This window comes from Anabrus simplex, chromosome 10 (genome assembly GCF_040414725.1).
Source record: "Anabrus simplex isolate iqAnaSimp1 chromosome 10, ASM4041472v1, whole genome shotgun sequence".
Taxonomy (NCBI): Eukaryota; Metazoa; Arthropoda; class Insecta; order Orthoptera; family Tettigoniidae; genus Anabrus; species Anabrus simplex.
This window is the reverse complement of record NC_090274.1, coordinates 34,301,251-34,328,826: the sequence shown is the minus strand read 5'-3', so window position 1 is coordinate 34,328,826 and position 27,576 is coordinate 34,301,251. Positions and strand designations below refer to the sequence as shown.

At 41.9% G+C, this 27,576-nt stretch overlaps 2 protein-coding genes across 2 annotated transcripts in view; one reads left to right on the top strand and one right to left on the bottom strand.

The window, feature by feature from the left end:
* The window catches only part of ppk17 (pickpocket 17), an 81,716-nt gene extending 67,201 nt beyond the window's left edge, over window positions 1-14,515 (bottom strand). Inside the window, exon 1 of the mRNA XM_068229464.1 lies at window positions 14,437-14,515. Coding sequence (XP_068085565.1) covers window positions 14,437-14,439 — 3 coding nt within the window. The 5' untranslated portion in view covers window positions 14,440-14,515. The remainder of the gene's footprint in view (window positions 1-14,436) is intronic.
* Window positions 14,516-15,458: 943 nt separating this feature from the next.
* LOC136882304 (uncharacterized) overlaps window positions 15,459-27,576 on the top strand; it is a 124,999-nt gene continuing 112,881 nt past the window's right edge. Inside the window, exon 1 of the mRNA XM_067154878.2 lies at window positions 15,459-15,505. Coding sequence (XP_067010979.2) covers window positions 15,487-15,505 — 19 coding nt within the window. The 5' untranslated portion in view covers window positions 15,459-15,486. The remainder of the gene's footprint in view (window positions 15,506-27,576) is intronic.

The following is a 27,576-nucleotide window of genomic DNA, read 5'->3' as shown; positions in this document are numbered from 1 at the left end:
CCTAAACCTCAGTAGTGCCAACTTAACCTCACAAGCGCGAGGTAAACAAAGCCACGTGCTTTTTGACAGCCACGTGCTTTTTGACAGATTTGTAAACAAAGCCACGTGCTTTTTGACAGCTGTCATCGACAACAACGCATCGCAAACATCAGTACTACCATCTTGACGGGCCTAAACCCCAGTAGTGCTAACTTAACCTAAGTAGCATGAGGTAAACAAAGCCACGTGTTTTTTGACAGCCACGTGCTTTTTGACCGATTTGTAAACAAAGCCACGTGCTTTTTGACAGACAACAACGCATCGCAAACCTCAGTACTGCCATCTTGACGGGAATAAACCTTAGTGGTACCAACTTAACCTAACTAGCGAGAGGTAAACAAAGCCACGTGCTTTTTGACAGCTGTCATCCGCCATCTTTAAACCACAAAGCACTGTGCTGCCCTCTTTCGTCACCTGTCATCCGCAGTGCTGCCATCTTGACGGGTCTAAACCTTAGTGCTACCAACTTAACCTAACTAGCGTGAGGTAAACAAAGCCACGTGTATTTTGACAGCTGTCATCCGCCATCTTTAATCTATAGAGCACAGTGCTGCCCTCTTTAGCTACTTACCTTTGAAATGTGGTGGCGGATAATTTGAAAAATGCTTTTTGACAGCAGCCATATTTGTACACCGTGCTGCCCTCTTTAGCTAGATACCTGTGGTGGCAGACAATTTCACGTGACAGCAGCCATCTTTAATCAAGAGAGCACCGTGCTGCCCTCTATGTGGTGGCGGCAATTTGAAAAATTCTACATTCTCTTGTTTGGAAACAAACCCATGCGCTTTTTTTTGACAGCTGTCATCCGCCATCTTTAATCCAGAGAGCACCGTGCTGCCCTCTTTAGATACTTACCTTTGAAATGTGGTGGCGGCAAATTCTACGTGCTCTTGTTTGGAAACAAAGCCATGTGCTTTCTTGACAGCTGACATCCGCCATCTTTAATCTATAGAGCACAGTGCTGCCCTCTTTATCGTAGTAGATGTAAATTCGTCACAGCTGTCATCCGCAGTGCTGCCATCTTAACGGGCCTAAACCTTAGTGCTACCAACTTAACCTCACTAGCGTGAGATAAACAAATCTACGTGCTTTTTTTGACAGCTGTCATCCACCATCTTTAATCTATAGAGCACAGTGCTGCCCTCTTTAGCTATTTACCTTTGAAATGTGGTGACGGATAATTTGGAAAATGCTTTTTGATAGCAGCCATCTTTGAGCACCGTGCTGCCCTCTTTAGCTAGATACCTGTGGTGGCAGGCAATTCCACGTGACAGCAGCCATCTTTAATCATGAGAGCACCGTGCTGCCCTCTACGTAGTGGCGGCAATTTGAAAAATTCTACATGCTCTTGTTTGGAAACAAACTCACGTGCTTTTTTCTGACAGCTGTCATCCGCCATCTTGCATCACAAACCTCTGTGCTGCGCTCTTTAGCTAGATACCTTTGAAATGTGGTGGCGGCAATTTGAAAAAATCTATGTGCTCTTGTTTAGTAAACAAAGCCACGTGCTTTTTTTTTGACAGCTGTCATCCACCATCTTTAATCAATAGAGCACTGTGCTGCTATCATGCGGGTAATTTCATCACCTGTCATCCACCATCTTTAATCTACAGAGCACCGTGCTGCTCTCTGTAGTAGCGGGCAATTTGAAAAGTTCTGTTAGCTGTCATCCGCCATCTTTGAGCACCGTGCTGCCATCTATGTGGTGGCGGTAAATACCACGTGCTCTTGTTTAGTAAACAAACTCACGCGCTTTTTTGTCAGCTGTCATCCGCCATCTTACATCGCAAACCTCAGTGCTACACTCTTTAGTTGAAATATGGTGGCGGATAATTTAAAAAGAAAAATTCTACAGCAGCCATTTCTCGGCGCTAATTGCACAAGATGGTGGCTATACATGACTCCTTAAAGGTGCTTATGCAAGATGGCCGCTATACATAGACTCCCTTGGGATGCTTGCGCAAGATGGCGGTTATACATGGCTCCTTTTGAAATATGGTGGCGGATAATTTAAAAAGAAAAATTCTACATCAGCTATCTCTCGACGCTAATTGCACAAGATGGTGGCTATACATGACTCCTTAAAGGTGCTTATGCAAGATAACCGCTATACATAGACTCCCTTGGGATGCTTGCGCAAGATGGCGGTTATACATGGCTCCTTATGAGACGCCCTAGAGATGCTTGCGCAAGATGGCGGTTCCTCTTATGAGGTGGCTTAAGGGTCCTTGCACAAGATGACTAGAGACGCCCTAAGGATGCTTGCGCAAGATGGCGGACGCAAGATGGCGGCTATACACAACTCCTTATGAGACACTTTAAGGGTGCTTGCGCAAGATGGCTGCTGCTCTTAGCTTAGAGGCTAACGTGTCGTGCTAGTTCGATTCATTAAATTTAGAGGCTTAAATGCAAAATGTTAAAATTCTCGAAAACGATGCATCGTAGAGCGAAACGGACAAAATTTTTCTGACCAATGATTTAACAGCTGCTGTTATGCATGCGGTGGAGGGCAATTTGAAATTCTATGTGCTTAATCAACAGAGCGCCCTGCTGCCCTCTTTAGCTGAAATGTGGTGGTGGATAATTTGAAAAATTCTTTTGACAGCTATCATCCTTAAACAATGGCGACTATACATAGGCTGTTAAGGCCTTATCATGCTCCTCCTCCTCCTCCTCCTCCCCCTCCTCCTCCTCCTTCTCTACCTCCTCCTCCGCCTCTTATGTCAAGGCATAGCTTTATATCGAACAAGTTTAAACCTGCATCGCGAAGGCAAGCGCGTGCAGCGATAACATTATTGTGCATGTTTAGACTTTCGAAACATAAGAAGAGTAGAATCAAACGCTGTACTCGATACGACATGTGATCAGAACATTGATTGATGCGTTCAGAAAACAAAATAAGTGATCAAGACTAGAATCGAACACTGTACTCAATACATCATGTGTTTAGAATATGTCAGGGGATACGCTTGTTCTAAGAAGATCAGATTGAAACATAACAAGACTAGAACAGAACACTGTAATCGATGTTGTTAACTTCAACATGTGATCAGAACATTGATTGATGTGTTCAGAACACAAAATAAGTGATCATGACTAGAATCGAACACTGTACTCGATACAACATGTGATCAGAACATTGATCGATGTGTTCAGAACACGAAATAAGTGATCAAGACTAGAATCGAACACTGTACTCAATACAACATGTATTTAGAACATGTTAGGGGGTACCCTTGTTCTAAGAAGATCAGAATGAAACATAACAAGACTAGAATCGAACACTGTAATCGATGTTGTTAACCTCAAGATATGATCAGAACATTGTTTGATGTGTTCAGAGCAAAAGTACAATTTTGATGATTTGCGCAGCTAACTCGCTCGGTAAACGATGTGGCCAAAGTATAACTTCAAATTATTTACCTTCCATCATTCGTCTTGTGTGTGAAAATCAGTCGAACAAGTTATCGCATAAACATAGCTGAAAAAAAATCGTGATAGGGTATGGAACCCAGGGGTTACATCTTGTCAGAAGAGCAAAAAGGATGAAAGGACTCTTCCTCCTCCTTACCGCACATTCCTTGGCTAAAGGGCTAATGGGCTAATGGGCTAAAGGGCTAATGGGCTAAAGGGCTAAAGGTGCAACAACCTCGTCGATCGCTATCAGCAAGAACGCTTGTACTTTGTAGAAAATTAATCTTTATTTGTAAATGGTTTTATGTTCAGAACAAGGAATGGAACCTAGGGGTTACGTCTTACGTAATAAAATCCCCGAGGTGCGATGAGTTACGTTTTTCGAACTAGTGTTTGGAACACTGAACTTTTCAAGATGATAGCAGAGAGTTTAGCAATGTTCTGTTGTTGGATTTTAAATTCCGCGCTACAACATGCATAAGGTGGCAGCCTTGAGGTTTACCGCCGTAAAGATGGCAAGAGTGAGGTTAACAATGTTCTGTTGTTGAATTTTAAATTCCGCGCTATAACATGCATAAGGTGGCAGCCTTGAGGTTTACCGCCGTAAAGATGGCAGCAGTGAGGTTAGCGACGCTCTATTGTCCTTCAAAGTGAGGTTAGGGTTCGTCAAGAAGACAGCTGTCAAAAAAGCACGTGGCTGTGTTTACCAAACAAGAGCACGTGGCTGTGACGTCACGGTCACGTAGTATGCCGCCTCAGCATGCAAAGTTTAATGTCTACAACTACGTAGTAAACATTCTGCTATGTTCACAAGATTTTTTACACATAACTATTCTTTATGCTTTAAGTTCATTCACATAGGCTATGCTAAGATAGCAGCACAAACACATGCGAACTTTGTACATTCTAATGGAATAAGTTTAGTACTATGTGCATCATGGATACATGATGTGTGCACGCATTTAAACTTGACTATACGTAATGCTGCTGCTTTGTTTACAAGATTTTTATACATTGCTATTCTTTATGCTTTAAGTTCGTGCACGCACAAGCGATGCATGTTATAGCGCGGAATTTAAAATTCAACAACAGAACATTGTTAACCTCACTCTTGCCATCTTTACGGCGGTAAACCTCAAGGCTGCCACCTTATGCATGTTGTAGCGCGGAATTTAAAATCCAACAACAGAACATTGCTAAACTCTCTGCTATCATCTTGAAAAGTTCAGTGTTCCAAACACTAGTTCGAAAAACGTAACTCATCGCACCTCGGGGATTTTATTACGTAAGACGTAACCCCTAGGTTCCATTCCTTGTTCTGAACATAAAACCATTTACAAATAAAGATTAATTTTCTACAAAGTACAAGCGTTCTTGCTGATAGCGATCGACGAGGTTGTTGCACCTTTAGCCCTTTAGCCCATTAGCCCTTTAGCCCATTAGCCCATTAGCCCTTTAGCCAAGGAATGTGCGGTAAGGAGGAGGAAGAGTCCTTTCATCCTTTTTGCTCTTCTGACAAGATGTAACCCCTGGGTTCCATACCCTATCACGATTTTTTTTCAGCTATGTTTATGCGATAACTTGTTCGACTGATTTTCACACACAAGACGAATGATGGAAGGTAAATAATTTGAAGTTATACTTTGGCCACATCGTTTACCGAGCGAGTTAGCTGCGCAAATCATCAAAATTGTACTTTTGCTCTGAACACATCAAACAATGTTCTGATCATATCTTGAGGTTAACAACATCGATTACAGTGTTCGATTCTAGTCTTGTTATGTTTCATTCTGATCTTCTTAGAACAAGGGTACCCCCTAACATGTTCTAAATACATGTTGTATTGAGTACAGTGTTCGATTCTAGTCTTGATCACTTATTTCGTGTTCTGAACACATCGATCAATGTTCTGATCACATGTTGTATCGAGTACAGTGTTCGATTCTAGTCATGATCACTTATTTTGTGTTCTGAACACATCAATCAATGTTCTGATCACATGTTGAAGTTAACAACATCGATTACAGTGTTCTGTTCTAGTCTTGTTATGTTTCAATCTGATCTTCTTAGAACAAGCGTATCCCCTGACATATTCTAAACACATGATGTATTGAGTACAGTGTTCGATTCTAGTCTTGATCACTTATTTTGTTTTCTGAACGCATCAATCAATGTTCTGATCACATGTCGTATCGAGTACAGCGTTTGATTCTACTCTTCTTATGTTTCGAAAGTCTAAACATGCACAATAATGTTATCGCTGCACGCGCTTGCCTTCGCGATGCAGGTTTAAACTTGTTCGATATAAAGCTATGCCTTGACATAAGAGGCGGAGGAGGAGGTAGAGAAGGAGGAGGAGGAGGGGGAGGAGGAGGAGGAGGAGGAGCATGATAAGGCCTTAACAGCCTATGTATAGTCGCCATTGTTTAAGGATGATAGCTGTCAAAAGAATTTTTCAAATTATCCACCACCACATTTCAGCTAAAGAGGGCAGCAGGGCGCTCTGTTGATTAAGCACATAGAATTTCAAATTGCCCTCCACCGCATGCATAACAGCAGCTGTTAAATCATTGGTCAGAAAAATTTTGTCCGTTTCGCTCTACGATGCATCGTTTTCGAGAATTTTAACATTTTGCATTTAAGCCTCTAAATTTAATGAATCGAACTAGCACGACACGTTAGCCTCTAAGCTAAGAGCAGCAGCCATCTTGCGCAAGCACCCTTAAAGTGTCTCATAAGGAGTTGTGTATAGCCGCCATCTTGCGTCCGCCATCTTGCGCAAGCATCCTTAGGGCGTCTCTAGTCATCTTGTGCAAGGACCCTTAAGCCACCTCATAAGAGGAACCGCCATCTTGCGCAAGCATCTCTAGGGCGTCTCATAAGGAGCCATGTATAACCGCCATCTTGCGCAAGCATCCCAAGGGAGTCTATGTATAGCGGTTATCTTGCATAAGCACCTTTAAGGAGTCATGTATAGCCACCATCTTGTGCAATTAGCGTCGAGAGATAGCTGATGTAGAATTTTTCTTTTTAAATTATCCGCCACCATATTTCAAAAGGAGCCATGTATAACCGCCATCTTGCGCAAGCATCCCAAGGGAGTCTATGTATAGCGGCCATCTTGCATAAGCACCTTTAAGGAGTCATGTATAGCCACCATCTTGTGCAATTAGCGCCGAGAAATGGCTGCTGTAGAATTTTTCTTTTTAAATTATCCGCCACCATATTTCAACTAAAGAGTGTAGCACTGAGGTTTGCGATGTAAGATGGCGGATGACAGCTGACAAAAAAGCGCGTGAGTTTGTTTACTAAACAAGAGCACGTGGTATTTACCGCCACCACATAGATGGCAGCACGGTGCTCAAAGATGGCGGATGACAGCTAACAGAACTTTTCAAATTGCCCGCTACTACAGAGAGCAGCACGGTGCTCTGTAGATTAAAGATGGTGGATGACAGGTGATGAAATTACCCGCATGATAGCAGCACAGTGCTCTATTGATTAAAGATGGTGGATGACAGCTGTCAAAAAAAAAGCACGTGGCTTTGTTTACTAAACAAGAGCACATAGATTTTTTCAAATTGCCGCCACCACATTTCAAAGGTATCTAGCTAAAGAGCGCAGCACAGAGGTTTGTGATGCAAGATGGCGGATGACAGCTGTCAGAAAAAAGCACGTGAGTTTGTTTCCAAACAAGAGCATGTAGAATTTTTCAAATTGCCGCCACTACGTAGAGGGCAGCACGGTGCTCTCATGATTAAAGATGGCTGCTGTCACGTGGAATTGCCTGCCACCACAGGTATCTAGCTAAAGAGGGCAGCACGGTGCTCAAAGATGGCTGCTATCAAAAAGCATTTTCCAAATTATCCGTCACCACATTTCAAAGGTAAATAGCTAAAGAGGGCAGCACTGTGCTCTATAGATTAAAGATGGTGGATGACAGCTGTCAAAAAAAGCACGTAGATTTGTTTATCTCACGCTAGTGAGGTTAAGTTGGTAGCACTAAGGTTTAGGCCCGTTAAGATGGCAGCACTGCGGATGACAGCTGTGACGAATTTACATCTACTACGATAAAGAGGGCAGCACTGTGCTCTATAGATTAAAGATGGCGGATGTCAGCTGTCAAGAAAGCACATGGCTTTGTTTCCAAACAAGAGCACGTAGAATTTGCCGCCACCACATTTCAAAGGTAAGTATCTAAAGAGGGCAGCACGGTGCTCTCTGGATTAAAGATGGCGGATGACAGCTGTCAAGAAAAAGCGCATGGGTTTGTTTCCAAACAAGAGAATGTAGAATTTTTCAAATTGCCGCCACCACATAGAGGGCAGCACGGTGCTCTCTTGATTAAAGATGGCTGCTGTCACGTGAAATTGTCTGCCACCACAGGTATCTAGCTAAAGAGGGCAGCACGGTGTACAAATATGGCTGCTGTCAAAAAGCATTTTTCAAATTATCCGCCACCACATTTCAAAGGTAAGTAGCTAAAGAGGGCAGCACTGTGCTCTATAGATTAAAGATGGCGGATGACAGCTGTCAAAATACACGTGGCTTTGTTTACCTCACGCTAGTTAGGTTAAGTTGGTAGCACTAAGGTTTAGACCCGTCAAGATGGCAGCACTGCGGATGACAGGTGACGAAAGAGGGCAGCACAGTGCTTTGTGGTTTAAAGATGGCGGATGACAGCTGTCAAAAAGCACGTGGCTTTGTTTACCTCTCGCTAGTTAGGTTAAGTTGGTACCACTAAGGTTTATTCCCGTCAAGATGGCAGTACTGAGGTTTGCGATGCGTTGTTGTCTGTCAAAAAGCACGTGGCTTTGTTTACAAATCGGTCAAAAAGCACGTGGCTGTCAAAAAACACGTGGCTTTGTTTACCTCATGCTAGTTAGGTTAAGTTAGCACTACTGGGGTTTAGGCCCGTCAAGATGGTAGTACTGATGTTTGCGATGCGTTGTTGTCGATGACAGCTGTCAAAAAGCACGTGGCTTTGTTTACAAATCTGTCAAAAAGCACGTGGCTGTCAAAAAGCACGTGGCTTTGTTTACCTCGCGCTTGTGAGGTTAAGTTGGCACTACTGAGGTTTAGGCCCGTCAAGATGGCAGTACTGAGGTTAGCGGTGCGTTGTTGTCTGTCAAAAAGCACGTGGCTGGTACCACTAAGGTTTAGGCCCGTCAAGATGGCAGTACTGAGGTTAGCGATGCGTTGTTGTCTGTCAAAAAGCACGTGGCTTTGTTTACAAATCTGTCAAAAGCACGTGGCTGTCAAAAAGCACGTGGCTTTGTTTACCTCGCGCTTGTGAGGTTAAGTTGGCACTACTGAGGTTTAGGCCCGTCAAGATGGCAGTACTGAGGTTAGCGGTGCGTTGTTGTCTGTCAAAAAGCACGTGGCTGGTACCACTAAGGTTTAGGCCCGTCAAGATGGCAGTACTGAGGTTAGCGATGCGTTGTTGTCTGTCAAAAAGCACGTGGCTTTGTTTACAAATCTGTCAAAAGCACGTGGCTGTCAAAAAGCACGTGGCTTTGTTTACCTCGCGCTTGTGAGGTTAAGTTGGCACTACTGAGGTTTAGGCCCGTCAAGATGGCAGTACTGAGGTTAGCGGTGCGTTGTTGTCTGTCAAAAAGCACGTGGCTTTGTTTATCTCGCGCTAGTTAGGTTAAGTTGGCCGCACTGGAAGAGGCCTCTGGCTGAGGTGGAGGAGGCCACTGGGAGGCCACTGGCTGAGGAGGAGGAGGAGGTGGCCACTGGGAGGCCACTGGCTGAGGAGGAGGAGGAGGCCACTGGCTGAGGAGGAGGCCTCTCCCGAGAGCCGGAGGAGGAGGAGGCGGCCGAATCCCTGTATTATACTACTGTGGAGGGTAAATATATACAATTATAACTTATTTTCATTATGTATTTGAAGGATCAACTACTGTAACTCCCAGGCAATATAGGTTGCAACAAGCACAACGCTCAATACGAAACAAAATTTTCTAAAATTAAAACTTTTCATTAAACACACGTCCACCTCTGTGGTGTAGAGGTTAGTGTGATTAGCTGGCACCCCCGGAGGCCCGCTTTCGATTCCCGGCTGTGCCACGAAATTTGAAAATTGGTACAAGGGCTGGAACGGGGTCCACTAAGCCTCGGGAGGTCAACTGAGTAAAGGTCGGTTCGATTCCCACCCCAGCCATCCTGGAAGTGGTTTTCCGCGGTTTCCCACATCTCCTCTAGGCAAATGCCGTGATGGTGCCTGACTTAAGGCCACGGCCGCTTCTTTCCGTCTTCCTTGTCTATCCCTTCCAATCTTCCCAACCCCCACCAAGGCCCTGTTCAGCATAGCAGGTGATGCCGCCTGGGCGAGGTACTGGTCATTCTCCCCAGTTGTATCCCCCTACCCAATCTCTCACGCTCCAGGACGCTGCCTTTGAGACGGCAGGTGGGATCGCTCGCTGAGTCCGAGGGAAAAATCGACCCTGGAGGGTAAACATATTAAGAAGAACGTCATTATAAAGAAATCTACAAAAAAAAAAAAAATTAAAAAAATCAACTGACACATATTTAAAAGAGCCCGCTTGGCGGCCATGATCGTTAAGGTGTTGAAGTCTAAACGGTCTGACACCGAGGTTAGCCGGTTCGAGTCCCGTTGGTCGAAGAAGTTTTCACCATCGGAATGTTCGCCGACAGGGTAGGAGGGGAGGTCATATACAATTTCTAATCACTAAATTACGTGCCAAAAGCCTGGGTTAAATTCCAAACCTCTTCGCAGTGCTCATATGGAGTGAGGCCATATAACGCTGTTGATGGTGATTCGTCCGACGGATGGAGACGTTAAGCCTTGAGCAGACCCTTAGTGCTATTCGACAGGACTAGTCTACGTGCCGGCACCGAGTTTCACCCTCTCCCTTCCTAGTATGATATATCACGTCATTCATTTCATCGCATTAACTCCCCTGATTAAGTTGACGTCAGGAAGGGCATCCGGTCATAAAAACCCGCCACGACAGATCATCTCACCTCACCTCATACTCGACCGCGTAGAGAAACGGGACAAGGGTTGGACAAACAACAAACAAACATATTTAAGAGGTAATACAAATATTATAAGTAGACATTGAAAAAGTAGCCGGGCAGTGCATAGAGCAATTTCTTACGATGGAAAGTTTCTGACCCATTTAAAATGAATGCTGCGGAGTAGCACAGGTCCTATAGTTATTTAAGTAAAGATTAAGTAAACAAGAGAATGGGAATCTGCCACTTAGGCTACTGCACTAAATGCACGTCATTGATGATTGTTCATTCTTCGAATGGTAGAAACTTTTTCCTCTTTCGCCAAACCTTATGTTTTGCTCCTAAAAGCAAGCAATATCTTCTCTTGGCACAAATTGTGAACACGATATAAATCATATTATGTTCGTTATCATTCCCTGTCGGCAAATATCGGCGCCTCCAAGTGATAAAATTAATATTACACAGTGAAGGTTGTCGTAATATATCATTCGCGTTCGTAGCAGGTGTCGAATTTCCCAGCAACGAAGTACTTGTTTCTATGAAGTATCCCAGCACGCTTAAACCGAGAAGAGCCGAGCGAATGGCTGTGTGGTTTGGGTCACGTAGCTCTCAGCTTGCATTCGGAAGATAGTGGGTTCGAACCCCACTGTCGGCAGCGCTGAAGATAGATGATGATGTCCGTTGTTTAAAGGGGGCTAACAGCTAGGTCATCGTTCCCTAATGGTACAAGGTACAACGAAATGAAACGGTAATTAAAACTTAAAAATGTATCCAATGACTAGAATCTAAAAGGAATGATGCAAAAAATGCCTATGAATCCAAATCAATCAGTGGATCTAGTTCACAATGGCTTATTTTCTGAGATGATGCTTGTCATAATCTATTAACTTCATTTTCCGTATTGATGATTCCAATGATCACAAATATAAAGATACGAACTTTCCACCTAATCAATACAATTGTTTAGTACAAGGTAATTAAAATATTTTTACATAGCAGTACCGGTTTCGACCCTATGTATGGGTCATCTTCAGCTGCTGAAGAACCTTAGACGCTGGTCTATGCAGCCGAGTGCCCACTCCCCCACCTCGGTGGGATGCACACGGTGGTATTAATCTCAGGCAACGCCCAGATCGTGGTGTTCCTCACATAATGGTACTGCTCCTAGGTAACATAGGCTCATGATTATCCTCACAATGTGCTACTAATGGCAAGTAACGTCCACCCGTGGTGTTCCTCACGTAATGGTACCGTACTAATCGCAAGTAGTCTTATGGTTCATCATCATCCTTTGTTCGTCCCTTACGAAAGTAGGGAATACCGTGGGTGTATTCTTCGTTTGCGTCCCCTACCCAAAGGGGGTCCCTGAAGATAGTTTTTCGTGGTTTGACATTTTCACACCAGGCAAATGCTGGGGTTGAACCTTACTGAAGGCCACGGTCAGTAGCGGTGACTTGGAATAAGAAGCGGCGGGGGGTTAAACATAAAAACTAAAGAAAAAAAATCCTACTTTTCTGATGCTCTGTGAGCGAATTTCGTCAGAGGTAAAGGCTGACTGTTTACCAACTTGAGTGCGGCAATATCTGAGATTTTGATTCAATACCATACAGTTAAACTTCCACCAAAGGAACAATATTACACATGTATTACAATTAAATAGAAGTACGGCGAGATTATACAATTACCGGTACAAATCGTTTAGTATTTGACTACACACTAAGGAACTAACAGACACTAAAGAGACGCCAGACTGACGAATGCGTGCGATAAGCGGGTGAATCACACCTGTATCCACGACCTTGGCAAACAAATGTACCCCTGCTACCCTGCCTCACAGCACATCTAAAGTGCTACTACTTGCTGTGGCGCTATACAAATCGGTTAGCCGCGACGAACGATATATTGTGCGTATTTCCAGTAAAAATGTTGTTAATAATTAAATTAAATAAATAAAAGAATTAGTTGATAAGACAACAGGGTTTGTAAAAACTGCTGTAATTCCTAGTTTCAACCGGCTGAAATGGAATAAAATGTAATTATTTCTCTACAAACTGGGGGGGGGGGAGGGGGCGGGGGACTGCTCCCCTCGCCCCTCTAATCGAGGCTATCGGACAAGGTCGCTTCATACCCATTCCTAGCTCCTATCCCATCGTCAGCATAACATCTATCTGTGTCGGTGCGATGTAAAGCAAGGGGTAGAAAAATATTCTGCTATATCCCAATGACCACCACACATCCTACAGGAATTCAGGATTGAGGACAGAGATCTAGCCATTTAAAATATCTTACTTTTCAGAATTCGATTCGATTTTCAAAAAATGAAGGACTATTAACAATTAAGAGGGACAAGCCCACGTACATGGCGTTCGTAGATCTACAGTAGAAAATGTTGATTGGACCAAGCTACTTCAGATTCTGAAGGTGATCAGGATCAGATACCAGGAAAGAATGATCTACAGTCTGTTCAAAAAAATCAATCTGCAATGATAAGAATCGAAAGCTTCGAAAAAGAAGCAGCAGCAGGATTGAGGCAAGGCTGCAGTTTGCTACCCCACCCCCCACCCCCTCCTTTTCAATGTTTATATAGGACAGGTGGTAAAGGGAATCACAATCCAAGAGAGGAAATCAAAACACTGAGATTTGCCGATGATATTGTTATTTTATCGGAGTCTGCAGAGGGTCTGGAGACATTGATGAATGGTGTGGACAGAGTCTTGGAGGAGGAGTACAAAATAAGTCCGAAACAAAAGTAATTGAGCGCAGTCGAACAAAGTCAGGTGATGCAGGTAATATTAGACTAGACTAGGAAATCAAGTCATAAAGGAAGTAGATGAACATTGTTAGTTGGGTAGTAAAATAACTTACGATGGCAAAAATAAAGAGGGCATAAAATGCAGACTAGCACAAACAGGTGCTGGTGATTGTTTCACGAGGAAGTGCAACTAGACAACCATCCTCTATATAACACTAATCAGAGAGAAAAATGGAAGGGATCCTACACTTCGAAAATGGAGGTATCGGCTAAGGAAATGCAGGGGCAACAAAGGGCGTGAAAATGAAAGGCACCCTAGGCCTCGAATGCTCTAATACCACAGTGAGTTACAATAATTGAAATTCTTCCACCTTTTTGATACTTTTTATTTACTTTTTAGCAAATTATTATTTGTAAACAGTACATGTTTCATTCTCACTTGGGAACATCTTCAGCTGTTGTTAAGCTTAGGTGAATCGTTTCTAAGTTGCAAATAACGTGTTCAAAAACTTAGCGATTCACCTAATCTTAACAACAGCTGAAGATGTTCCCAAGTGAGAACGAAACATGTACCGTTTACAAATAATAATTTGCTAAAAAGCAAATAAAAAGTATCAAAAAGGTGGAAGAATTTCAATTATTGCAACTCTCTGTGATTAGAATTTGATACGGAAAATGAAGCTGATTACTTGCTCTAATACCGTCGAGGTCGGAAAAGAACAAGAGTTAACCAAGGGTGGTCGGATAGCATAGATGGAAGTGAGGAGTCTGGCACAAGTGGAAGCAGTGCCAGGACTCAGCTAAGGGCCTCGTGGTCGCCAACCCACGGTCCAAAGTCAGAGCCCCTTTTAGTCGCCTCTTACGACAGGCAGGGGATACCGTGGGTGTTTCTTTACCGCTCCCACCCATAGGAAGAGATACTGAATCGAATTGGTTAGAGGAGATCAATTTAATTAAATTTGACGAGAAGAAGACGTGGAATGATAGGACACATTAAGACACCCAGGACTTGTTTAGCTGGTGTTTCGAGGGAAATGTATATGGTAAAAGGTGAACGAAGGTATGAATATGACAAGCAGATTAGCTGTAGGTTGTAGCAGTTATGTAAAGGTTAGCACAGGTTAGGGTGGCATGTGCTGAATCAAACCAGCTTATGGATTGATGACACAAACAACAATTTGCAAATGAGTAAAACATTTGTCAGGGAACTGTAATTCATCCCAGTTACTTTTATTTTGTACTCTTACCATTACTGATGACAAGATGAAATAAAAAAGGTTCTGTTTTGGAAACAGATTTTTAACACGCAGGCTGCCGGAGCGGTACACTTACCGCTGAGCGAGTTTCTAGTGAGGCCATGGGGGTACAAAGTACTGCTGACAGGTTTTGTTACGCGACTTTCCCTGCTGGTTGGCAGATTGTTGAGCTGTTAACTTTGTTATGCTAGCGTACCGCTACACCCTCGCAGTAAATCCTGGCATGCTTGGTTTCCAAATTGTAGTCTTTATTAATCCCGTTCCTTTTTTTTAGCAACTAGCAGGTGCCCGTGGCTTTGCCCGCGTTTATTAATTCAGCAACGTTAGATGTTTCTAAACCGTTTAATTAAATGTAAAAGAAAAACTATATTTATTAACATGCATCCTTTTTAATTTTAATATTGGTAGTTTTCTATTATTTTAATATTTCACCCCCTTTCCACCCCTACCCTTAGGGGTGTCTTACCCTACAGTTTTATTTCCCAAACAGTAAGTCATATGAGTATCATGTTTGGTTGCGAGCTATGCTGGAACATGCACACGTACATCCATGATCTCAGTCTTTTGGACATTCCTTTCACCCAGCGGCGTATACTGAGGGCTACCAAGGCTATCAGTGAAGCCCAAACCTCAAATGTGAACGATGGAAATCTAAAGCACGTTATAATGAAAGCATCTGACACATTGTTCCATTTACAAAACTTCAAAGCAATGAGAAAAAACGTTGCACGTATTTCTGAGAGCAAGGCATAGCAAACTGATATTGCAGCCCAGACTTTCGTCCCTCTCCCCTCGATTCACCTCATGTGGCTTGCTGCTGTATGCCTCGCAGGTGCAGGGACCGGCGGTGATTGCCACTGATAACTATCAACCATGCGTTACTCATCGTATATACTTCCTCACCTCATACTTCTGAAGTTATATAGATAACAGAGTGCTGGTAGTTCACTCCCGTTTACTTCTACATCCTTGTAGGAAGCCACTGCAGGGCTGCTGTTATAGGAGTGATATAGTTTTCTATTTAAAGGTAGATCTGCTAAAATGAAATGCAATCTTTCAGGTTAGTGTTCTCTTTTGTTGGTTGGAATCAAACTCGTGATCGTGGGTTGGACACCACCATTGATTTCCCGAGGAAGCTAATTAACCAGTGAACGATGGACACGACCACTGTAAAATTCAACTTTTTATTTAATAATAATAATAATAATAATAATAATAATAATAATAATAATAATAATAATGGTGCATGGCATCTTTGCAGGTTTGGTGGTAACCTAATGAGGATAAAATGTTACAACAATTTGTTTTACATCGCACCAACACAGATAGGTCTAATGGCGACGATGGGATAGGAAAGGGCTGGGAGTGGGAAGGAAGCGGCCATGGCCTTAGTTAAGGTACAGCCCCAGCATTTGCCTGATGTGAAAATGGGAACCACGGAAAAGCATCTTCACGGCTGCCGACAGTGGGGTTCGAACCCACTATCTAACGGATGCAAGCTCACAGCTGCGCACCCCTAACTGCACGGGCAACTCGCCCGGTGAGGATAAAATGAATGGCGAAGACGTCCTAAACACCCAGCCCCCAAGCCATGGGAATTAACAGTATGAGGGGGTTGATTCTGAAAATTGAACCGAGGCCACTGGACCAAAGGCAAGCATTCTATCCATTTAGCCACAAAGCCGGACTTCAATTTGCTAAACCTTAGGCTACCATTTCCACTGATCAGGGGTTGATTAATAACAGTAGCAGAGGCCAGGGCAGTAGCTTGTGAAGCACAGCAGGTTTCTCTGTTGGATATTAGCTGCAACTCAAAACGCTTCCGGCTGGACGTTCACTAAACCAACCATCGAAAAGGGGTAACATAAGTCTAGTGGTAGCCCGTGTCTTGATCCCAGCATACGCTACTGCTTTCACCCCTTATGACCCCCATCCCAATTGGGAATGAACTTTGGCTCAAACGGCATCCAAAGTGTCACGGTTCATCTCAGCTACCCCAAAGACTATGAACTTGTCTCTAATATCGGTCATTTTTCAGATTTTTACATTTCACCTCTTCTTTTAGGGCGCTAGGTGTTTCTTGCCCCTACAGTAATTTTTCCAGATAGTAAGTTATATGTGTATCTAGTTTGGTTGAGAGCTATGCTGAAACATACACGCACATTCACATGTAATCTGTTATTTTCGACATTTTCTTTCTTCACTCCTTCTCACCCCCTTTGCCATGGGGACTGAACTTGGACTTTTCATGTTCATATACCGTTTATAGAAGCAGAAGAAGAAGAAGATAAGTTTTAAGAAACACATCATAATCTTCACATACTGTTGGTTAGTTAACCCACTGATTAGACTTGCCATGCAGTTTTACTTGCCTTCCCTTATTTTTACTTTTTCACCCCCTACACTGAATTACCCATCAAATTTCGTTCAAACCACTTCCTAGACCTTCCCAGGTGTAATAAGGACAAATTGTGAAATTTTCAGTCAGATCACGCCAGTTGTTTTTGAGTCCATTCGAGACATACCTACAAATAAACATTTGTCCAACCAGTTTAGCCAAGCTCTTTGGTGTGCCAGGTTAGCTAACTTGCAAACTCGGGATTTGGAAGATTGTGGGTTTGAGTCCAAGTGTTGGGAAACAAGTTAATGGTTTTCTGTGGTTCCCAGTTTTCACTCCATGCTTATGCTTACCTTATCAATAGGCCACACTGATTCCTTCCAAATCTTTGCACCGATACCTATTTCTCTGAGCTGTTACCTGATGCTCAACCCAGTGAATTTAGTACGAATATGAGCATACGTGCATTTTTGAAATTTACAACATTTATTGACAACAGCAAAATTTGGCAAGGAGTAAATAGGAAATAATTTGTATGAAAACATGTTCAAGAAAAATATAGATTTATTCGTAAAATTTCAACATAGAAAACAATAAATCACACTCTTCATAATATCTACAACACTTGAGTTGATGTAGGGCTTTCGTGGTCTATACATTTGCCTTGAGAATGTCTGCTGCAGGGTAGGTGAAACATGGCATCATCACTTCACCACCCTACTGTAGAACAATGAGTTCCATGGGATTGTAGTGTTAAGCGCTTGTAAACATATCGTGGCACAGTCTGTTGGCTGAAATGAGTACCATCAAGCAGCGCAAGCTTCTAGTACAGCTAGATTGTACTGCTCTGGTCATCTAGTCAAAATCATAGAGTGAACGTTTCTGTGGGGCCATAACAGTACCTTGGGGTGCCAGAATTTTTTTTTTTTTTTTTGGTATTTTGTTACACTAAGTGTAACATCACTTTGAACATTGTTTAACTTCTGATTTACAATATGCACAGTAGGAAAAATAAAAAGCTTTGGCCACCAGGACATTTCATCAGGTTATAATCAAATTCGGGTCTTGATTATAAAATATCTTGTTCCTTGTTACTAAAATATGAAAAAAAAGAGGAGCTACCACCATCACCTGAAACATTGTCCAAATCTTTTTCCTAACAAGTGGTCTCGTGGTTTAATAAAATCTTAATTTCTTCTTCATTTAAGGATAATGGGGTGAGAGAATTCTATTTCATGTAGCACCATTTGTCAGAATGGTATGAAAATCACAGCACGCTACGGGCAATTCATTTCGAGTAAAATAATGATAACACTGCATAATTTCATAGAGGGTGTTTCAAAACGTGTACATCAACACGGGTAGGTGTAAGGATGCGACAGAATGGCAAAAAGGGGCAATCGTGTTTGGCCGTGCCCATGGTCATACGGTGTGTGAAGGTACTAGATTTGTTGGTATTTTGCAGTGGACTGTTCAACGTGTCTGCAAGTAGTGGTGTACTACACGTGGCCACGAAAGACGACGTCAGAACTGTGGTCGTAAAAACATCCTGACTGAAAGGGACTGGAGACGCGTTTCACGGCTTGTGAATCAAGGTCGCTTTCAAATCCGACAGGAATTGCTGCAGTCAGTGAACGAAGGTCCATCTCAACCTGCTGCGACGGGAACTGCATGCAATGAACATTTGAAGTGTCACCTCGCAAAAGGCCATTGCTCACACATGCACATAAGGTTGCATGTCTTCAACGGGTTAGAAATCACTGAACGTGGACAGTAAGTTAGCTGAGTGGCGGAATGCAATGTGGTCTGACGAATCACATTTTTGCCTGTATTCCAATGATGCACGTCCTCAAGTGCACGGAAGGCCAAATGAATCATTTTATCCTGGATGTGTGCAAGGCCAGGTTCAAGCCGGAGGTGGGTCTGCGATGTTTTGCAGGTGTTCATCATATCAAGGATTGGGCCCACTCACTGAGGTGACCACTAACATGAACAAGCATGTTTAAATAAACATTCTGGATGATCAAGTGTTGCCTTCCGATCGATATCTGTACGAGTATGCTATTGACACCCTAATTTTTCAAGATGACAACAGCAAAGTTCATGAAGCTGGACACGTATGTGACCCTATTACATCTCTATTACCCCGCAAAATCACCTCACTTGAACCCCACTGAAAATCTGTGGGACAGGTTGGAACAGCAGGTAAGATGCCGACATCACATTCTACAATTTGTTGGAACTGCATGATCAAATCCTCAGGAAGTGGCTTAACCTGGATACGACATACATGCACAAACTTGCGGACTCACTTCCTAACCGAATCCTGGCGGTTATCAAGTCCAGAGGCGGAGTTACACGATATTAAATGATGCTTGTAATGATTTCTCCAGGGGTGACTAATTTTTGTCCTGTGAACTTATTCAAAGAAAATCTGGATCTTGAATTTTATTTAGCAAATAACTACAAAATAAAATAAGTACGACCAAAGCAACAACTGATACACTGCAGAAGGTTGACAGAAGGATACTCAGAACAATCATTAATAAAAAACATCAGGTGGATGGACAATGGAGATTATAGGGAAAGTGAATCTATAATAGATACGATGAGATAAAGAAGAATTGCCTTTTTCTGTCATCTTTCTAGATTAAATGATAATAGGACAATAAAACAACTATTTAATTACTTTTGGAAAAGTAAAACAAAAAATAATTGGTTTAAAGAAGTTCAGAATGATTTAGAAGAGCTGAATATTACAATGAAGCAAATTGAAAATAGAGAAGAAAAAAGGATTCTCAAGAACAAACAAATAAGATTGTCATTAAAAACTGTACAACACAAACAATATGTCATATCTGATGAAGAAAGGGCAGCCAGGTCAGCCAGAATGAAGAGGTTTTGGGAAAAGAAGATGATGCAAGCTAAATCTTCAGTTAATTCTTTGTTAAAAATAAATAAATAAATAAATAAATAAATAAATAAATAAATAAATAAATAAATAAATAAATAAATAAAAATAAGTACGGTAATGATAACAGAAGTGCATAAATATAAAATAAATTAAATACATAGTTTGGAACTTCAGTAGTTGCAACTATTTATTTATTAATAAGACAAAGACACTGCAATCCACTTCTCGTGGTGACATCATCTGCGTATAAAAGAGTCCAAAGGACACTCCTCTGCAGGTCTCGTGTAATTGTGTCCACGACGAGAACAAAGGGCAATGGGGACAATGCGGAGTCTTGGTATACACCGACTTTCACTGGGTAGCTCTCCTGTACAAAATATGTGGTTCATAAATTAAATCTTACTACCGAGCAGGATACGTGCTCTTAAGTTATGCAGGTGGATTTCACAATCTATACAGGACAGGAATTGTGGATTCCACACTTCTTTTAATGAGTGATGAAGCTTGGTTTCATTTGAGTGGTTATGTGACTGGTCAGAATAGTTGGTATTGGGGCAGTGAAAACCCTCACGCAGTTTACAAAGTTCCGTTGCATGATGAAAAAAGTGAGGTATGGTGCGTGATTAGTGCAAAACAGGTAAATGGTCTTTTTTTTTTTTTCAAGAGACAGTGAATTCAGAGCGTTACATAAATAAAATTTTGTGAATGTTCACTCAAATGCTCTTGGAAGAAGAAAACGATATGCTTACTTCCAACAGGACAATGCAACAACTCACACATGGATATGTTCACTGTAAACTATTTGTGAGATTTTCAACGAATGGGTAATTAATTACCTGTGGGCTTTGGCCACCTTGTTCCCCCCAAATTAATGGTTTTTGTGGTTTATCTTTGGGGTAATCTAAAAGAGAACACTATTAAAAGGAGATATGAAATAGTTCAACCTTTCAATACTATTAAAATAAGAAATGTAAGTTTACATTCCTATTTAATTAAAATTGGTACCAGTTTCGACCAGTATTCTTGGTCATCATCAGCTGATCACAAGTAAGTGTAAAACAATGCACAGATAAATAAAATGCAAAGTTAAAATAATTGTGTTAGTTGCTGTTAGTGAAGCACTAAAATCTTTAGGGAGCAATGTGCGTTGAAGTTTAGTCAATCACAAATAAGAAGCACTGGTAAAAAATGTGAAGTTAAGATGAAACTGTCAGATGCAGTTAACGAAGCACTATAACACAGTATGGACCACTGTTTGTTGAGTTTTCAATGCTAAGAAGTAGTCTAAAATTAAATACGTATTTTACAGTTTCAGTTCAAGATACACAGTATAATTTTAAGGATCAGCACTGCGTGTCGATAGTTCTAAAACTCGTGAAGAAATTGTAGATCAAATACATAAACATAGTACGGAGCAAGTTATTGAAGAGTAGCAAGATGTATGTGTGAACTCACTTGCATACGGAACACTATTAAAGTTAAATTGAAATTGAAATAATAAATATGGTTGTTCAACCTATTCAATACAAGTAAATAAGAGATGTAGAGATTACATTCTTATTTAATTAAAAATGGAAATGGTACCGGTTTTGACCCCAGTCTGGGTCATCATCAGCCGATTATAACTCGAAAAACAATGCATAAGTAAGAAAGAAGTTAAAGGTCAAGTCCACACAATATCAGTTGAAGAGGCGATATAAAAATGACGGGGGTAGGCACTGTTCAATTTAGACGAAGTGGAATGTAAGTTACTTCAAAGAAGTAATGCGTAATCTTCCGAGCGTCAGCACAGCACACACAATGTTTGGCACTGTCACACAATGTCAGTACATTTTACAGTCTTTTTTTATTATGCCAAATTTCGTACATATTTCGAGTACCTACTTGTTTTCTTCTTCGGTGGCTGTTTAATCTACCAATCACTTATAAAGCAGATGTACCCTACACGGTTAGTAATACTGATCAGTAATACGCAGTCAATAATATTGACACATGTCAGTATTGTAGAGATACCTTACATGATCATTATTATTGTCAATATTTTGGTCAGTACTTGTGCATTTGTTGATCATTGCGAGTATTCCATTGAACTGGGTTGTAAAAGAGAGGCATGCATAGCTATCATGTTAGCAATCTGTATGAAACGCAGTGTTAAACATAAACGATGGGTTAAAGATCGGCTTAAAAAACAACAAGAGTGTTCTCATGTGAAATTGTTGAGGGAAATACAGTATACCACTGCAGAAGATTATCAAAACTATCTCCGAATGATTGAAGGTACTTTTGAGAAATTACTTGGAATGGTAGAGCCCTTTCTAATAAGACAGATTACACATATGCGAACTTGTTTATCAGTGGCAGCACAACAGGAACGTCTGCTTTATTCAAGAACTGAAGTGCATAAAACACCCATAATGTGATGGTTCATATATATCACCTGAACCAATTCCTGAGCGATTTGACTGAACTATCTATCTTCTTTCATTCTTTACGGTAATTTGCATGCAAGGTATTAATTTTTTTCTCAACGAGTTGCATTTGCTTTCTACTTGGGGTATATAACTATTAAGCACCCTATTCCATTTATTTTTGTTCATTTATTCTGGGTTGGAAGCATCCCACAATTCTGGCAGCGTTTCATAGTTCCATAAACTGTTGTAATAACTCGCAGTCAATTACTTGGCAGTTCCACAAACACCCCTACATGGCTTCGTCATTCGCTACTCACATGGTCAGTATAACATTCAGTATCTCCGTCACTCTACAGTACTGATGCTTGCAGATCAGGAAATCCGGATCACCGAGCTCGATAGCTGCAGTCGCTTAAGTGCGGCCAGTATCCAGTAATCGGGAGATCGTGGGTTCGAGCCCCACTGTCGGCAGCCCTGAAGATGGTTTTCCGTGGTTTCCCATTTTCACAACAGGCATACGCCGGGGCTATACCTTAATTAAGGCCACGGCCGCTTCCTTCCCCATTCCTAGGCCTTTCCTATCCCGTCGTCGCCATAAGACATATCGGTGTCGGTGCGACGTAAAGCAAATAGCAAAGAAATCCGATCTGCTTCAGTACTGCCCTTCGTTCCTTGATTTCTAGTCCACATACCATCAGTATTATTGTCAGTGTTTATCGATACTGACAGTTTTATTGACCATGTACGGTCCACTTAAGACTTGCTAACAGCACTACCTTTTCTTACAATAGAGTAAAATAATATATTATTATTGGTCCACCTTTTCAATACAAAATGAAAATTACATAGGGACTAGTTTCGACCTAGTAATAGGTCATCATCAGCCTGAAGTAAATTAAAGCGTAAATATCGAAGAAAAACATAAACAATGTAAACACAAGTCCAGTCTTTTTAAAGGTTACATACCATGTGGGAATTTGAGTAGAGATATATTAAAAAATAATAACTCTTCCAAACTGCCGAAGCACTGAGCGGAAGTTATGTAAAGTTCGGTGCGCCGTATATTATAAAAGACCACTGTGCACTAAATGATGTAATAAAGAAGAAGAGTAGGTTGAATGCTGGCTTCTTCTTTATTACATCATTTAGTGCACAGTGGTCTTTTATAATATACGGCGCACCGAACTTTACATAACTTCCGCTCAGTGCTTCGTCAATTGGAAGAGTTATTATTTTTAATATATCTCTACTCAAATTCCCACATGGTATGTACCTTTAAAAAGACTGTACTTGTGTTTACATTGTTTATGTTTTTCTTCGATATTTACGCTTTAATTTACTTCAGGCTGATGATGACCTATTACTAGGTCGAAACTAGTCCCTATGTAATTTTCATTTTGTATTGAAAAGGTGGACCAATAATAATATATTATTTTACTCTATTGTAATCACAGTTCAATACGGATCTATCATTATGAAACTTATTTCTTTTAACTACCTTTTCTTGTCTAAAAAATAAATAGCAATTTGCTTATCATTTGATTAAATACAGATGGGTCCAGAAAAAGCCACCGAAGAAGAAAACAAGTAGGTACTCGAAATATGTACGAAATTTGGCATAATAAAAAAAGACTGTAAAATGTACTGACAAGGTGGAACTACATGATTTAAATTCTTCTTCTCCACCTGTGGGGCCGCGGGTGTAGACCGCATCGAACATGTGGGTTTGGCCCTGTTTCACGGCCAGCTGCAGAAAATACACATTTACTTTACCACATGTACAATTGAATTTTTCTCACTGGGAATCAAAATCTATTCTTCTGGATTATAAATATTACCTCCCTGTGAACCACATGACCATGCACCAGGGAGGAGGCTAGTACGTACTAATGAAGTAGGTAGCCGAGTCATAGGTGCATCCATACTGGATTGGTATCTTATGAGAAACCAAACTAACAACGGGTTTGACAAATAGGCGTAGCTACCCTTTGAAAGTTGCAAGGGTGACAGTCTAGATAATTGACCAGAATGGCATAATAATATTTAACATGGCAAAGGTGATACTGCTACACGGATGTAATAATAATGTTATTTGCTTTACGTCCCACTAACTACTTTTTAAGGTCTTCGGAGACGCCGAGGTGCCGGAATTTAGTCCCGCAGGAGTTCTTTTACGTGCCAGTAAATCTACCGACACGGGGCTGTCGTATTTGAGCACCTTCAAATACCACCGGACTGAGCCAGGATCGAACCTGCCAAGTTGGGGTTAGAAAGCCAGCGCCTCAACCGTCTGAGCCACTCAGCCCGGCGCTACACGGATGAAAGCAATGAGAAACTACAGGCAAAATTCCTGAGAACATGTAGCTTTCTCTGCATGAGTGAATGATGTACTAATAATGGCTTCCTCCTGGGTAAATTATTCTGGAGGTAAAATAGTCCCCCATTTGGATCTCCCGGTGGCAATTACACCGGAGGGGGACTTTTTTTCTATTTGTTTTGCATCGCACTAACACAGACAGGTCTTACAGCAACGATGGGGATAGGACAAGGGTAGGACTGGGAAGGAAACAGCCATGGCCATAATTAAGGTACAGCTCCCGTATTTAGCTGGTGGGAAAATGGGGGAAAATCTTCAGGGCTCCCAACAGAGGGGCTTGAACCAAACATCTCCTGAATTCAAACTCACGGCTATGTGACCCAACTCGCTCTGTGGAGCGGTAATCATCACGAAGATAAATACTGAAGTCCTATGAGTCATACTCATAGCGTGGAAAGTTTGAATTGTGGTAGGTGAGAGAATAATAATCTTATGGCATCAGTTACTGCGAGCAGGCACTTTAATCTGAGGTCATCTAGACTGCCTGTGTCTCAATATCTGTTCGTCTTTACCACGTGGCAGAGTAACTGCATCTCTGTTGCGCGATCTCATGATGGCGATGGTGATGTTGATGTGTGTTGTTTAAAGGGGCCCAACAGCTAAGCCATCGTTCCTTAATGATACGATGTGCAACAAAATGAAACTATAATTAAAACTTCAAAATTTATCTATTGACTAAAATCTAACACAAATGATGATTAAAAAATGGCCATGAATACAAAACAATCAGTGGATCCAATATATAATGCCTTCTTTTCTGAGATGATGCTTGCTGTGTAAAGGGGTCCAAAATCTAGGTCACCGGCCCCTCATAACAGTACTAATCAATGGTAAAGCAGACCCATGGTGTTCCCCACATAAGGACACCACTCCCCAGAAACGCAGACCCATGATGTTCCTCACTTAGTGGAACTAATCACAGGCCACGTATACTCTTGGTGCCGCTCACCTAGTGGTTAATCATAGGCAATGCAAACCCACGACGTATCACACATTATGGTACCACCCACAGGCAACACAGACCCATGGCGTTCCTCACATAACGGTACTAATCAAGGACAACAGCCAAACCCGTGGTGTTCATCATATAGTGGTACTAATCAGAGGCAATGTAGACCCAATCTGAATACAGGGGAACAGACATATTACAGCGCAGTGTACGGCACCTTTTCTCGCATGGACATTAGTCTGCAAAGCCGAGTGCCCCCCCCCCCCCCCCCCCCTTCCCGCTTCGATGGAATACACATGATAGTACTAACCACAGGCAAAGCCCAGATCCATGGTGTTCCTCACATAAGGTTCCCTAGGTATGTAGATCCATGGTGTTTCCCACATGGCAGTACTAATCGCAAGTAACGTCAACCCATGGTGTTTCTCACGTAATGGTACCAATCACAAGTAGTCTCTCATCCCTTGGTCGTCCCTTTTATTTGCCTCTTACGACAGGCAGGGGTACTATGGGTGTATTCTTCGTCTGCATCCCCCACACTCAGGAGGTTGCATGATCTGTAGCCGAGTTTTAAATTTATTTTTCGGGTAAATACCAAATGTGTCACCAGAGATCTTTTACATACCAGAGATCTTTTACATGCCAACATCCTACGACATGGCCTGTGGACTCTACATTTTACTGCCCTTCAATATTCTGACTACCTCTGCCAGGTTTAAACCTGCAATCATGCAACTGGAGGCTGACACTTTACACTGATCCACCGATGGAGCTAGAGAATTAAAAAAAAAGAAAAAAAAAAAAAAGAGAGAGAGACCAGACAGATTAAAGTTAGACATAGTTTGTATAAGTGAAGAACATTGACAGGAAGAACAAAATTCTGGTCAGGAGACTACAAAATTATCAATACAAGATCAAGTAGGGGAAATGTAGGAACTGAATAATAAAATAGTGAAATGGGTAAGTTATTACGGCCAAGATAGTGAACACACTGGTGCTGTCAAGACAGACACCAAATCACTGTCAATCACAACAGCACAGGTCTGCATGCCTACTAGGTCAGCAGATGGTGAAAATGAAAGAACATATGAAAGAAGATTTAATATAATACCAGTATGTAACACGAGATGAAAAATGGAAAACTGAAATGCAGTAGTACGCCAGGGAAAAGATGGCGGCTAGAGTAGACACGCGCAAGCTTAGTGCTGCTGCAGTTTGTGTTGTTTGTGAGGTAATAATCAGAGTTCTTGCGCATTACGGTTCTCTGCACGGGTCTATTCGAGTTAAGGAATCGGTGTGTGCAAGTGAAAAAGTGAGTTCTCCTTTTGCTTGGCTACAGCAGAGAGAAACTACTACATTCCGGCGTTCTCTCTGACTGGAAGTGCCATTTTCCAGACTTATAGGCGCCTCCCTACTAGCTCTGAGCCGAACAAGCCTAGGCCTGGTTGCTCAGCGATTGCCTCCTACTACTGGCTGGAGATGTCCACTAAAACCCCGGTCCCACCACTTGTGAAATGAAAACAGACATAAACATCTATTGTCAGAATGTGCAAAGCCTAAACAATAAGCTGTCTGATTGTGAACTATCCCTGCCAGACTTAAGAGACAGTGGGTTCGAATCCCACTGTCGGCAGCCCTGAAGATGGTTTTCCGTGGTTTCCCATTTTCACACCAGGCAAATGCTGGGGCTGTTCCTTAATTAAGGCCACGGTCGCTTCCTTCCAACTCATAGGCCTTCCCTATCCCATCGTCGCCATAAGACCTATCTGTGTCGGTGCGACGTAAAGCCAGTAGCAAAAAAAAAAAAAAGACTTAAGAGAAGTTGACGTGGTCGGACTTACTGAAACATGGCTCTCGTGGGCTAGTGACAGTGAACTACCACTCAGTGCTAATTACAGTATATTTCGTCGTGATCGCGGTACTCTAGGTGGAGGAGTGATGCTAGCAGTGAACAATGCCTTACCGTGTAAACAAAGGACAGATCTCGAACGGAACTGTGAGTTAATATGGGTGGAGCTACTCTTTTCTCGACACCCTGTACTTATGGGATGTGACTACAGACCACCAAACAGCCCATTCAGTGACCTTGAACAGTGCCTGGACTCAGTCATTGCAGCTCTCCCTCATGGTGAAGTAATTTTA